Source organism: Bombyx mori, chromosome 12 (genome assembly GCF_030269925.1).
Source record: "Bombyx mori chromosome 12, ASM3026992v2".
Taxonomy (NCBI): Eukaryota; Metazoa; Arthropoda; class Insecta; order Lepidoptera; family Bombycidae; genus Bombyx; species Bombyx mori.
In genome coordinates, this window is record NC_085118.1 from 9,537,986 (window position 1) to 9,552,604 (window position 14,619).

The following is a 14,619-nucleotide window of genomic DNA, read 5'->3' on the forward strand; positions in this document are numbered from 1 at the left end:
ACTTCTGTCACGAGAACACAACTGCAACATCTTTTCTTAACACAGTTGACGCATTTTTTCATAAAATAGGTCACCAATAAAATTAATTTTCATAGCAACTAAATAAAAACATTTGTGCTCTTGTTATTCCGATGTAATTTTATTTTAATTAAAGTACATTGATACAATTTTATCGTAATTCACTAACGGTAAGATTCGGACAATCATCTATGAGTACATCCCAGTAACGAGTAGGCAAAAATTTTAAAAAATACCTATCTATTAAAAATACACGAGTTTCTCCTAAAACTACAATAAACACACACAACGTTTCGCAGGTACGTCTTCGTGCACATATTTATTGTTGAAATGTTTTCTGAGCAATATTTGCACATCAGCCAGGAGTCATAACCGATCCTTCTACGAAGAATAATTTAGTTCTACGTCACTGTCTACCTGTATTCATTAACGGGTGAGTATAATCTTAGGGAATCACAACATTAACCTTCGCTTATTAACTACTATTGTAATTTGCTTTTAACATCCACAGAACAGTTTTTACAGTAAACAAAGTAATTCAACCACGGAGTATGTTAATGGTTAAGACAATGTATTATTGGAATAATATATAATATGGATTATTGGAAGTCGAAATATGATAACAAATTTGAATGAATAATGTAATTATAACATTGTGATCTTAGGTTGTAGCTAAGTCAATATAGATATGTAATTTCCAATAGTTAGTCCTACAATAAGTATATGGGAGTTGTAGTACATTAAAGTTTGATCATAAAGTAAAAATGTATTATTACGAGGTTTCATAAAGGAAATGAAAAGGACGCAATCTCTATAATTAAGTTACTAGCCTCTTAGGCCTTGTACGTATTTAAATACATGTTAGTTAAGAAGCTGTAAAGCTGAAAGTATCACTTAATCCTCTCTTTGGCGAGAGATTCGTTTATATCTTACAGATAAATTCATAAAATTTTGTCAATAATATTTGTTTTGCTTTGCAAATTGTTTGTATTGTATGTATTGTCAGCATAGACTACATATTTTTCATCACAAAAAAAATAATTCAAAAAATGTAATTCCGTAAACAGTATGTCGCTGTTTTGACAATAGATTTTGTACAATATAAAGATAAGTTTAACAGAGATTGTAAAGCCTATGAAAATGTAAATTAGTTGTCTACTGTTAAGACGACATTAAACTGTACGATACATTGATTTCTATCTAAATAATAGTAGTATATCTTATATTAAATTATATTTACAAAGCACGCACGGTGCAGTTTTGTAGCTGCCAGTTATGGGAACAACCGTTTAAGTAAATAATAAATATTATATTATCTAGTAAGAACTACTTTACCACAGTCAATGAATCGTTAAAATGGGGATTATAATCACATATTCTACAATTATTTCCAATTCATTTCAAAATTAGCTTCGCCTTTAGCAAGTCTATTAATAATAGTTATATAATTATAAATCGATCGAACCTTTAGGCAAAACTTGTCAAAGATTTAGCATTAATTTTCAATTTATAAATAACTATGTAAAACCGCAAATGAGATTGATGATACATAGATTGTAAACTACATAGAATACAATGATGTGTAGTCCGGTTTCTCCGTTTTCGCTGCTGGCGGTTTTTTGAAGGTCTCTACATAATATTCAGTCTCATAATTATTGGCGATAAGTAAATTTCCCGACTTATGTTGCGATGCGATGTTTTAATCCCCGTAGTTCTACCACCAGATCGGAATCGTCGGCCACGAAACGTTTTTCAATCCTTCTTTCCTTCAGGGACTCCTGAGAACAAAACAAAACATTTAATTCGGATACCGGTTTAAAAATAAAACATTTAAGTCAGTGATCGAACAGGAAATAACTACATATACAGATTTAGTGGTCTTTGGTACCCCCTCCTCGTTTGACCCGGCCTTTAAGCCGACCGTGTCACCCGCCACCCTCAGCCCGGCTGTGTTATTTTTAGATATCGGGACTCGCCCACACTCAAGTGAGTTTTGAATAAACCATTATGAAACACTTTGAAGTTTCGATGCTCCCAAGAAATAGGTTCAACAATAAAATTGAAAATTATAAAAAAAATTATGCAAAAAAAAACAAAATAAGAAATTCTTACCTTCGTATTGGTATTCAATGATTTGTTCGCCAATAATTCCGCAATAGTCTCATAGAAGTTATTCCTTTTGATTTGTTTATTCTGGTGCGCTTGATGATTTTGAGGTGGTCGCGGAACCATTACTTCCTTGTCACCGACCTTTGGTTCCGTCGTTGTGGAAACTGGTGCTGCAGTAGTGACACTTCTCTTGTTTCCGTTCCAGTTAATAAACGAATCGTCTGCGGTATAATCATCGTCCTCGAATCTGGAACCAGTCTTCGGTTCATGATACAGGGGTTTACCGGCAAGCGCTTTCAGTTCTCTTACTTCTTCATCTTCGAGGTCTTTATCTTCGTAATCGACAGGCAAGAAAGCGGCGCGGGCGTTCTCTCGTCGCCTCTGTGCGTCTTGAGCCATCTGCGTGAGTATCAAATTGTCAAGGAAAGCTGCACTGACATCATCAACTTCACTTGACTGCCAGCGGGGTGTAGCATCGCTTTCGAACCAAGTTTCTTGACCAATAGGTAAGGCAGCCAGACGCTCTTCATGCCTTTGAGGTGCTTCGTTTTGTAAATATTGAGCACTTGGGTCGTAATAATAGGGGTATTGGACTTGGTCGTGCATCTCAGGAACATTTACAGCGGGAGCATCGTAGTAATATTGTATCTTAGGAGCGTAGTAATATTCATCATCGGGGTACTCCCGAGGTACTTGTCCCCACAGAGGCCATCCTTGCATTGGGTATGTCTTAACTTGCACTATCAAGTAGCTAATTAATAACGTTAGCAATCTAAAAATAAATAGAATTAAGTATTAGACATATCTTCTCATTTAAGTTAAAATATCGTTCATAATTTAATTCCGCTAATAAAATATGTATTCTAAGAAATTATTATAAAATAAATAAAAATAGATTTATATAGATTTCGATCAAAAATAAATCATTTAATTCATGATATTGGAAAACATATTTATTTAATATTAATTTATTTACCTTAAGTTAGTAAGAAGCATGTTGCTCGAGTATTTTTCAGAGTTCGATGTTAGTTTAGGCGCGATCGGAACACGACTACACGCTGGAGGGAGGGCCCCGTTGCTTTATAACCAGGTCGCCCACGCGGCCGCCTACACATTCTCAATGAAACATCACCCCCCAGGATACACCCGACGCCGTCATACCCCTGACGCTCTGCAGGGGGGAGTATATCTCCCTCACTTGCGCCGTTCTGTTTATCGATCGCGACCAGAGATTCATCATCTTACTAAACAGTAGTAGATAGGCACTATTCTATTTTAGTTATCGTTAACTATCAAAAGTGGAAATATGTAGTTGCATAGGAGTTTTTAATTTTCAAAAGATATTTGCAGCAGATGACAGCTGCTTGTAAGTGAAGAAAAATGAAATTTGTGGTACTAACATAGATATTTAATTTAAATAATTCATATAGCAGCTGTTGACATCACGAAAAAAATTTCACATTCTTAGTAATGATACCACCGCGTTAATTTAAATTGTTTATATTGTTTTTTAAAAGATATGTTCAAAACGTTTTATGATTTTTTTTTACTTACTTTTTATTGTTTAGAATTCGGTATCGACAAACATCTGGAAGAATAATATATCGGATACTCGTCCTGTCTGAAATTCAATAAATTTGTTTGTGATCGTTCTGTGCATTTTCCATTTTCCGGGTAACTTTCCATTTTCCTTTCCCTAAAACCATTGATTTAGACTATTAGAAAAATTTATAAAAATTCCCATTCGGTCCGGCCGGGCGGCCGTGCTTTATAATGCGAATTCGAACTAACAACTTTTAAGCCTTTGTTCGTAGATAAAAGCTTATTTCCGTTTTGTAGACTGACAATCGTTAAGGTAATTCTACGAACTTGTATTTCGTTATTTTCATTTATTTAGAAGTCGAGTTTTATACTGAATAAAATGAAATAGTTTTTTTTTTTTATTCAGCACCCTTGACCCCTGTGCCGAGCGTTGTGGGTTCGATTCCCACATTGGACAAACAAAAAGGTCTTTTTTATTTATTTGTTTATATTTAAACGTATTTAGTATGTTCATATACCTCTGCCTCTGGTTTAGGTAGTACAGGGAATCATGGTTTGGGGCCAGATGACTGTGTGATTATTTATTTAATTATTTAAGTTAATAATGAGGTTGATGAAATGGCAATTAAAGGCCATTGAAGGCAGACCACTCATCTGATGTTGGATATTGGCACCGTGGATATTTGCAATGCCACAACCGTCACTACTGCCTTGGGCTTTTCAAACCTCAATAAAATATCATAGATTCACATGAAAAAAATATTTTATTCTAAAAAAAGTGTGGGGTGCTTTTCAGGATATTATCAAAATAACCCTTCTACTCATATCTGTTCGTAAAATATTTATAACTACTGATACCATGCACCCCACGCTTTTTTTTACAATAAAATCATTTTTTCTTACACTATTTTTAATTCAAATTTATTAAAATTTATTTTTTAGTTGGATTTTCTGTAAAAGCGTATTTTTTTAGTTTTTTTTTATACTATTATATATTTTTAGATTTACTTTGTAATTTTTCACGTAGATCACCTTAGTTGTACATTTTGTGATTGAACGGCGTCATAATGAGTAACTCACACAATTTTGGACTTACCCAGGCTTACTAGGGCTTGACTCGTAAGACGATCGTGTGGAGGTTGTGTCTGGCGTTGAATCTAGGAAGAGGAAATTTTCGTTGCAGTTCAAAGTGCATAGTCAGGTTAGAAATCGGAAATCGTCACAAATAAGGGGTCGTTGCCCGGCTGGCGCCTTGACGTCGCATTGCCAATACCCCTTAAACAATTGTTACGTAAAGTTTTTAAACCCCACGCGGTAAGTCCTTTCCATATCTGTAGTAAAGCGTAATTTAGAAACCTAATTTTCCAACTATGTCTAGACTTAAGATCCACTGAATATTGGTAGATGTTTTATAGTTAATTAAAATCGTTTTGGAAATTGATTGCTTATTACATAGTTCAGTACTGTAACAATTATGTAAAGTAGTACCTAAGTAATACCTAACGTGATAAAATGGAGAACATCGCTATTAAAATTTAATTTGTAAAGACTAATTGATTATTCATTGCGCGTAATGTATTCACTTACACAATAAAAAAACTGCTGACACTTTGGTTAACGGCTTAGTGTAACACGAGAATCACCTATCAGAGCTACATTTTGCTATGTATTGTGGATTCATAACAGCTTCTTAAGAGGACATTTCTACGGCTTTTTTCCATACCTAATCCTGGGTAGCCTAAGGGAATATTCCAGCTACGAACCAGAAGGTGGGTTCACGGGTTCAACTTGAGAGAATTTGTTAAGACTGGCTCTATCTAGCAAGAGCGATGCTCCATCAGATCCATAATTAGTTATGCGTTCTGGTTTGTATGATTTTATTTTTTATTGCTTAGATGGATGGACGAGCTCACGGCTCACCTCATGTTAAGTGATTACCGGAGGCCATAGACATTTACAACGTAAATGCCGCCACCCGCCTTGAGATATCAGTTGTAAGGTCTCAGTATAGTACAACGACTGCCCCACCCTTCAAACCGTAACGCATTACTGCTTCACGGCAGAAATAGGCAGGGTAGTGGTACCTACCCGTGCGGACTCACAAAACGTTCTACCACCAGTAATTACATGGGACGGCGAAATGGATGTAATATGCTCTGCGTAAACCCTGCGTTTCAATAGCTCCAACTGGGTTCCCACAAGGTCCGGGCTAGGGCGCCGGCTGTGAGCGGTAGGAGTTTTTAGTGAGGTTCGACTCCCAAATACAATTTTTTCGCGATTTTCCCCTGTTAAAAAAAAACAGTAATGACAAAAATTTTAATTTTTTGAATCACACTCGTTATTCTTATGGTTAGCTGATGGTAGCCCCGTATTTTTGCCCCGTCGCAGTAATGCGTTCAGGTTTGAAAGATAAGACAGCTGCTGTATTCTACTACTGAACTGAGACCTGGTGCTCTTGCCTCAAGTTGGGTGCCTGTATTTACGTTTTTGATGCTTATAAGCTCCGGCAACCACTTAGCACCGGCTGAGCCCTAAGTTCGAGTACCTATTTATGGTATGAAACATTCAAATCGCACAAAAACAGTTTACGCAAAGCTTGGATTCGACATGACGCTTCCAATGTCTAGCATGTGTGAAGAACACGATTTATGTATAACTAGAGGTCCCGCAGTAGTCGAAATTCGAATATAATTAATTGGAATTGTAAGTTTGTACACTATTATGATTGTATTTTAAACTTCTATAATCACGAATTCCGCCAAGACTATACTATAAAAAATATTAGCAAAGACAAACAATATTTAATTTCAATTTGACAACAGACGTCAAGAACAAAAGTTTGACAATAAATAGTATGTATGCGTGTGTGCGTCAAATACATGGTATGTATTGTGTGTAATGTTTTCTTTATGGATTTAATGTATATTTTATGCATTATTTAAAAAAAATATTAGCATTGTGCACTTCTACTCTATATTCTCTATAAGTGTGGAAAATTTCATACTCCTCCGTCCGCGCAATTTTCGTAAAAAGGGATACAAAATTTACTCATGTTGAAGCCAGTTAAGAACACTCGAATTGGGTTAATAGCGTTGTGTTTTATGATCGTTATTTTATGATTCGATATCGTTATCTGTACAGATATACTTGACACCGATAAGGGTCTCGTTGCCTAAAATTTTTGTGTATTTTTTTTTTTCTAAAACCCTTTGCCAACCAGACTATTATATTTAGGCGGTTGCTGATCTTAGAAAATATAGTTATATCATATATTACAAATATTATAGACTTTCTACGTACGGTTTACATTCATACTGGAAGTTACAAATCCTTCTTAGGTTTTAGATAACGTAAAATAATATATTGACGTCGTAGTATTTATGACACCCAATGAATTTAGAGTTGGATCTCGTTTTCTAGAGGGGAATTCACGTTGAGATATTTATCAGCTAATTTTATTAATTTAAAATATAAACGTTCTTTTTCTGCCTATGCTGATAGCCTTGAGGGGCTATTTCAGCTTTTCCTTGACGTGTAGGCGAGCTCACGGAGCTCAAACCAGGAGTGTTGCTAATACTGGCTTTAGCGAGAGCAGTGTTTCCGGCGAGAAACTCAGTGGGCTGTGTCTATGGGTTAATTTAATCGTCAAGCACTTTGTCGCAAGCGACGGGTTCGACGAGAACGGTAACCGGTGCTTGTGGTAGGTACCTAAAAGCATCGTTAATGGATTGGGAGGATCCGTAATGACGTGCTTAGGGCGACGTCGACTGTTTACAATTCGGTCCACAGGATTCGGTATGATAAGTAGATGCTAACCGCACTGGAACAGTGGTTGCTTTAAGTAAAAAACAAATTATACTTTGTCATCGAATACTCTTCTCTAATATTTGTTCTAATCTAATATTTATTTTATATTTTAGAAACTAGATGCCCTGGAAAGTTGCAGCTGAAGAAAAATACTTGGAAAACCTAGGACACCATTTCAAACCAACATTTCCGTACTAAACTAACGTAGCATTAGACAACGCTTCTCTTTTATTATGCATCACTGAGTTTCTCGCCGGATCTTCTCAAGGGATCGCGATTTTGATCCGGTGGTAGATTCTGCGAATCACTGCTCTTACTGGGGCTAGTGTAAACAAATTATCTCAGGTTGAGCCCGTGAGCTCAGCTACTCGTCCTGGCGTAGCCAGAATACCTCTTAGACTACCAGTGAATAGGTAGGTAAAAAAAAAGTACAAGGAAGAATGTATGGCTCAAAAGCTTGTCATAAATCACTCATGTCCCGGACGGACCAAGTGAGAACTGCCCAGAATATTTCACTCTACGAGTATTTCAAGGAAAAGAAAAGTCGTATCATAAGGCGTGCCATAAGTCCTGATGTGACGACCACAACCCCTCTGTGAAGGCCGTAAAACTAAGAAGAAGTACGGTGTTTTCTTGCGTATTAAATATTTGACAAATTTCAATGTATTCACGATCTGATTTACGGTTTTTACTTAGGACTACCAGTTGAAAATATTCCTGGGTATATTTAAATTTCTTTAAAGCGATAGTTAATTTTCTGCAAAAAAGGAAATTACCTGGAATATAATCCGGGATTCAAGTGTCCTAGAGGCCTTATCTGTGTCAGGCCAACGAACTAGGTCACAGATCTATTCAGCTTTCATATACTTTCTGCGAGTTGCAATCTTGCAATTCAATTACCTGAACGGGAAACTGAATAAAAGTAGAGAATTTCATTTGCGATGAAACCAATTGATCATCTCGTTGTTTTAATATACAGAAAAATTACTACACGTGATATTTCAGCTACGTTCAATTTTTAATCTAAACACAATTAAACATGTTGCACGTTCCTGGGATAAAGTTTATAACAGATATTACCTATTATACCTATATTATTAACCTACCTGGCATTGCACCAGTCATACACACATTATCCATAATAATATATGTATGTGTATAAATAATATATACTCATAATGATAGCAATTGCCCTATATGTTAATACTTGTAGTAAAATAAATTTGTGCGAAATTTCAACCGAATCTGTTCAATCACTTTGCGGGATGTATCATTATGTTAGGTAATTTTAAACCAAAATCGTTATGGATATCTACGAGCAATTTACTATTAATATGAAATGAACCACTGCGTAAGAGTAAAAATGTAATTATCGCAAATACTGATGTGATATTAAGGGAAAATCAAAAAGAAACCTGTTTTTTTTTAATAACAAAGTGTTTTTTTAATCAATCAAACAAATCATGAAAGTCAAACTCTTACAATAAAAGTGGGTCAATTAAATTGACCTTTGTCGTTCGTACCTTTAATATGTCTCTATAAAAAGCTTTACAAAATTTAACGTTTTTGAATATCCATTTTCCAAGACTATACGGAATTTCTTTTTTACATTTCAAAGAAATAAACGTGTTACCTTCGTCCTTGATATGACTCACGCCCATTTTTCTGGCATGCTCGCGGAAAAATATAATGTGGGTGTGGAGTAATGAAGTGTATTGTATTATTTGAATAGGGTACTACTGCATCACGTGTACGAAAGCTGTAAGAAAAAAAAAACGTATTATTGTTCAAACGTCAATTCAGAGAAGTTTTAATTGTGTATTGTTTGTTTGCTACTAACAGTGCGAAGGGTTGCGCCATGGTCTTGGCTGGACTGTAGCCGTATTTTTTATTGCTTTCGATACCCATTGCACTCATAGCTACCAAAATAGGTCAGGGACTAGAATTATATTTCTTAATTTTATTGCATAACGTCAGTCCCGTCTTTTTTAACGAAGCTTTTGACGGATTCGCGGCAAAACTTATGTGATGACGTATTTTCTTAATAATATGGTACCTGCCTGAAGGTTCGAACCACTGCTTAAGCGCATCGCTCTATGTTTTTTATTTATTTATTTTTATTGCTTAGATGGGTGGACGAGCTCACAGCCCACCTGGTATAAAGCGGTTACTGGAGCCCATGGACATCTACAACGTAAATGCGCCACCCACCTTGAGATATAAGTTCTAAGATCTCAGTATAGTTACAACGGCTGCCCCACCCTTCAAACCGAAACGCATTATTGCTTCACGGCAGAAATAAGCAGGGTGGTGGTGGCGCGCGGACTCACAAGAGGTCCTACCACCAGTAAAATGAGTGAGTACAACGTCCGTCTTATCTTTTGGACCACGATGTTTTTAATTCGACGGTACTTTTATAGTTAGTGCTCAAGATATACCTATAGGTATAGTGGTATATATGTATATACAATTTGAACTATTCTCATTCTAGTTTAAATCATCAACGAAAATACACAAATTGATCCATTTTTTAATCATTTGTTCTCCAAAGTAATTAGCTAATTGGAATACATTTTTTTAATTCTATACAGAAACGTCCCTAGCGTTACGTATTTTAACAAAAAAAAAAAACAAATAATTCATTTGAGAGAGCTAATTTCAACCTTTATTTTCAACAAGTTTCAAAACCTAATTATGCGTGGGTTGATCGAGAATTTGATACATGCTTGTGTAGACTCGGAATATTGCTGAAATTTCTATTATAGTTAGTTCGCTCTTATATATTAATATGGCTTCGGCGAACCTTTCCAAGCGTTTTCAACGCCCACGTTAATTTCAAATGGTCGTATCTAACGTTATTCAAACTTTGAATATATTATCTGGTAAAATATTTTCGAGCAGCTTGTTTAAGGTTAATTAATGTTTGAGTAACGTTTTTATTATAATACCTACCTTCGTAATTTTACAAGTTAATGTTTTTTTTTTACAAGTTTTTCTTTTTAATCAACTTTGAGCAATGGAGGACTTTAATCTTTCAGAATGACTTACATTCGCCATGATTGTGACTAAACTTATTATTATTGAACTGAATACACGACATTGAACGTGCGTTATTCATGAAACCTTATAGGGGAACATTGTTAATTTTACAACAGTCTAAGGAGCATTGTTTAAAACAGTACGCATTTTATATCAACACAGTGGAAACTCCCTAATAAGCCCATTGTGAAGTTTTCTTTTTGTTTTCCTCCGACGGCTTCCCGGTACGGAATGAAAAAGCTTTCATTTCAATTTTTCGAGGAATCAGAGAAAAGCAACCCTATTTTACTAAAATGAAAACAAGTCACCTTGTCGTTGTGTTCTTTTTGTTATTTTGTTAACGTAATTAAAATAAATACTAATATACAAAAATCAGGTGCTATGATGACAAGTAGACAATATATACGGTCTATTTGTGATCATGGCGCTTGCAACAGAGCCGAGATATAAAAAAAAAACTCATTAAATGTAAAAATCGCAGTAAGAACCCAATAGTCTTTTTAGTTTGAAATACCGCGAAAATTTTAAACAACATCTACAATTGCTGCTATTCTTCTCTGTTTCTCAATTTTGGTGACAGATCACAATCGTATGTCGCGTTAGATAAAAGTTCGACATTGAAGCCAAACCTTTCTAGCTGATTTTTTTTAGATCTATCTTTGTTCTTTCTGCTAAAGGCGCTGCTTGCCGCTAAGAAATATCTTTAAAATTCTTTCAATACCTCTTTTTCGAATAGCACGAGTAATAAAATAAATACCAGTCATTCAATCATGCGTTACTGCAAATTTCCATTCCGATTTAGTGTTCAAGTTTTTTTTTTTATTGCCCTTGCAAGCAGACGAGCATACGGCCCACCTGATGGTGAGTGGTTACCGTCGCCCATGGACTTCAGCAATGCCAGGGGCAGAGCCAAGCCGCTTTTAAAGAAGGACATGTCATAGCGCTCAGGAAACACCGTGGAGGGGAGCTCATTCCATAGCCGGATGGTACGTGGTAAAAAACGACCTCTGGAAACGCACTGTCGATGAATGCAGCGGTTCCAGATAATATGGATGAACTCTGCTCCGATGGCGGGAGGTGCGATGTTAAAAAGAAGATGAGGGGATCATCTCAAACGATTCCTCAGAGCTGAAATGAAAGGAGAATGAAAGGAGAACGGGCACACATGTAGCGATGTGTCTCATTATCACCCTTTTCCTATTTGTCCCATAAATGCCTAAAATATACAAAAAACTTTTCTTTTTAAACTTTTAAACTTTTTTATTATCTTGATTTAGGAACACGTTTATATTATTTTAAAAACTTCTTTCGATTTTGCGCCATTTCACAGATTTTTTCGTGTAGATAGGAGGACTAGGTATATATCTAGGTATATATCTTCAAATTCAATTATCTTAAAATTTTTTTTTTATTCAGTTACTTTGGTAGGAAGTTATACAGTACAGTTAGCACAATATTCAAGTTTCGACGATTAACATTTCAGTCGCGCGTGTACATAAAAATTGTGAAGAATTAAAAAAGTCGGAATATAATATTGACAATAACTAGCAACAAATTATACCGTAAAAGTAATTTAAATTATACCTTGGGTATTTAGTATTTACTATAATAATATCTTAAATTGAAACTACTACATTAAGTTCCTTTTCATAGATTATTTAATGTTAGCTTTTATTGCGTCGTCGTCATTATCGTTACATTAATCATTTTATTAGCCACATACGATCTGTTCGAAAATTCAATCTTTTGTATGTAAAGATAACTTTCCAATAACGCGATATTTTACAACACGGTTCCACTCTAACACGGAAAGAAAAATTCCCCAAACCCATTCTCATAGCACGGTACTTCTACAACACAATAATTAAATTTTGTTTAAAATTATTTAGAAAATTATATTATACACTTTAAGGGAATAACTAACATCTTACTGCTTTTTTATGTATTAGGTAAAAAAAAACATACAGACATCGTTGAGGCGTTTCTTTCAGAAAAAAATACTCTCCTTTTTGTACTGGCTTCTAGTCTCATATAACACCGTTTCGCACAACACGGGATTTTGCGGGAACGTATCTACCGTGTTACATATATGTAGGATTGGTAAGAACGGAACGTATGAAAAGAGTGTGAAAGGGAGCGTTAAGATGTGAGTGAGAGAAAACGGAAAGAAAGAGAGAAGAGAATGACAGAGAAAAGGAAGATGGCGAAGACGGTTGAAAAATGAGCAAGACGTAATAAAAATGTTTATTTTTCTTATATAATTTAATTATGTAAGTTAATATTCTCATATAAGGTAATTATAACTAGTCAGGTCATAAGTATTGTCACACAGTAAAAACTTTTCTTTTAGAATGCTGGCCACAAAAAAGTTTATTGAATTCGAATTTCGAATTGTTCATGAAAATAAAAATGTATACTTTTAGAATTTTACTCATTTTAAAATATGGAGTAGACGCTTAAAGAAGACCGTGTTGCAGTTATTGCGTTGCATCGTTGCGGTTACGCGCCAATTCAAATTTTTAACATACTGAAAAATTTTAATATAACCAAAATATTCGTTTATCGCACCATCAAACGATACAATGAAGACTCTAGTGTAGATGACAGGTCAAGAAGTGGTCGCCCTCGGTCTGTTAGGACTCCAGCAGTGATAAAAGCTGTGAAGGCGCGAATTCAAAGAAATCCCAAACGTAAGCAGAAACTGTTGCCCCTTCAGATGGGGTTAAGCAGAACCACGGTGAAAAGGGTGTTAAATGAAGGGGCTTCATTGTTATATTCATTGTCGATATGCCCGAAGCCCTTGTTAGGGCTTCGGGAATATCGAAGAAAAACAGGACATCGTTTGAATGCTCGTTTAATGGACCTGAGACTGAAGAGATGCCGCGCTTTGTTGAAGCGGTACGCGGGAAAAAAATATCGGGTAATTCTTTTTTCGGATGAAAAAATTTTTACCGGAGAAGAGAGCTACAACAAACAAAATGATAAGGTGTACGCACACAGTAGTGAAGAAGCGAGCAACCGTATTCCGTGTGTCCAACGAGGTCATTTTCCATCCTCGCTCATGGTATGGCTGGGAGTTTCTTATTGGGGCTTAACAGAGGTACATTTTTGTGAGAAAGGTGTAAAAACGAATGCAGTTGTGTATCAAAATACAGTCCTGACGAACCTTGTGGAACCTGTTTCTCATACCATGTTCAATAACAGGCACTGGGTATTCCAACAAGATTCGACGCCAGCTCATAGAGCGAAGAGCACACAATACTGGCTGGCGGCGCGTGAAATCGACTTCATCCGGCACGAAGACTGGCCCTCCTCCAGTCCAGATTTGAATCCGTTAGATTACAAGATATGGCAACACTTGGAGGAAAAGGCGTGCTCAAAGCCTCATCCCAATTTGGAGTCACTCAAGACATCCTTGATTAAGGCAGCCGCCGATATTGACATGGACCTCGTTCGTGTTGCGATAGACGACTGGCCGCGCAGATTGAAGGCCTGTATTCAAAATCACGGAGGTCATTTTGAATAAACTTTAGTGTCATAAGAATCTATGTTTTGTTAAGTTCATTTTGGTATATGAATGGTTACATAATGAATAAACTTGTTTCAATTATTTTACATTAAACATGTGACAGAATTTATGACCTGACTAGGTATAATAATTCTTATTATAAAAGAAGATTGTGGAACATTGTAACTTTTATTTTATGCGCTGCGATCCCCATTCTTTATATATTGTAATCACAACTTATCAAAAATATTTAATCGATGCTTCTTTGATTCAAACCTCAAAATCGAAGTTAAAATACGTACACACATACATACATAATATGTAGACATGGTTTATTGGTACGAATGGGAGGAAGGGGAGGTATTTTTGTTTACATCTTATAATTCTAGTAAAAACTAACATTTATGTATGTTTTAAAAAACGTTTAAAATCTTCGATTCCTATAGTTAGTAATCAAATTGTATCGAGTCGCACTGACTCGATCCGGCCACTTAATCTTGAAACAAAATGTACTCTATTATTTGGCTTGAGTTATTAAGTTACATTCATTGAGTCACTAATATATCTTTCAAATTACCTCTACGAAAGAATTAGAC

The 14,619-nt window shown here is 35.6% G+C and overlaps 1 protein-coding gene across 9 annotated transcripts; it reads right to left on the minus strand.

The window, feature by feature from the left end:
* Nucleotides 1-111: 111 nt before the first annotated feature.
* On the minus strand, nt 112-7,139 carry LOC105841778 (uncharacterized). Of its 9 annotated transcripts, XM_062671505.1 has the most exons (7): nt 6,246-6,497; nt 5,758-5,954; nt 4,702-4,944; nt 3,682-3,823; nt 3,104-3,335; nt 2,131-2,899; nt 112-1,796 (listed from the first exon to the last, which is right to left on the minus strand). In XM_062671505.1, exons 5-7 carry the CDS (start codon nt 3,121-3,123, stop codon nt 1,698-1,700), a joined length of 888 nt encoding a protein of 295 aa, XP_062527489.1. In that variant the 5' UTR covers nt 3,124-3,335; nt 3,682-3,823; nt 4,702-4,944; nt 5,758-5,954; nt 6,246-6,497; the 3' UTR covers nt 112-1,697. The 9 variants fall into 9 exon arrangements, with proteins under 9 accessions (XP_062527489.1, XP_062527491.1, XP_062527486.1 ...); XM_062671507.1 differs by lacking the exon at nt 4,702-4,944; XM_062671502.1 differs by having other exon boundaries at nt 112-2,899; nt 4,750-4,944.
* Nucleotides 7,140-14,619: the final 7,480 nt, after the last annotated feature.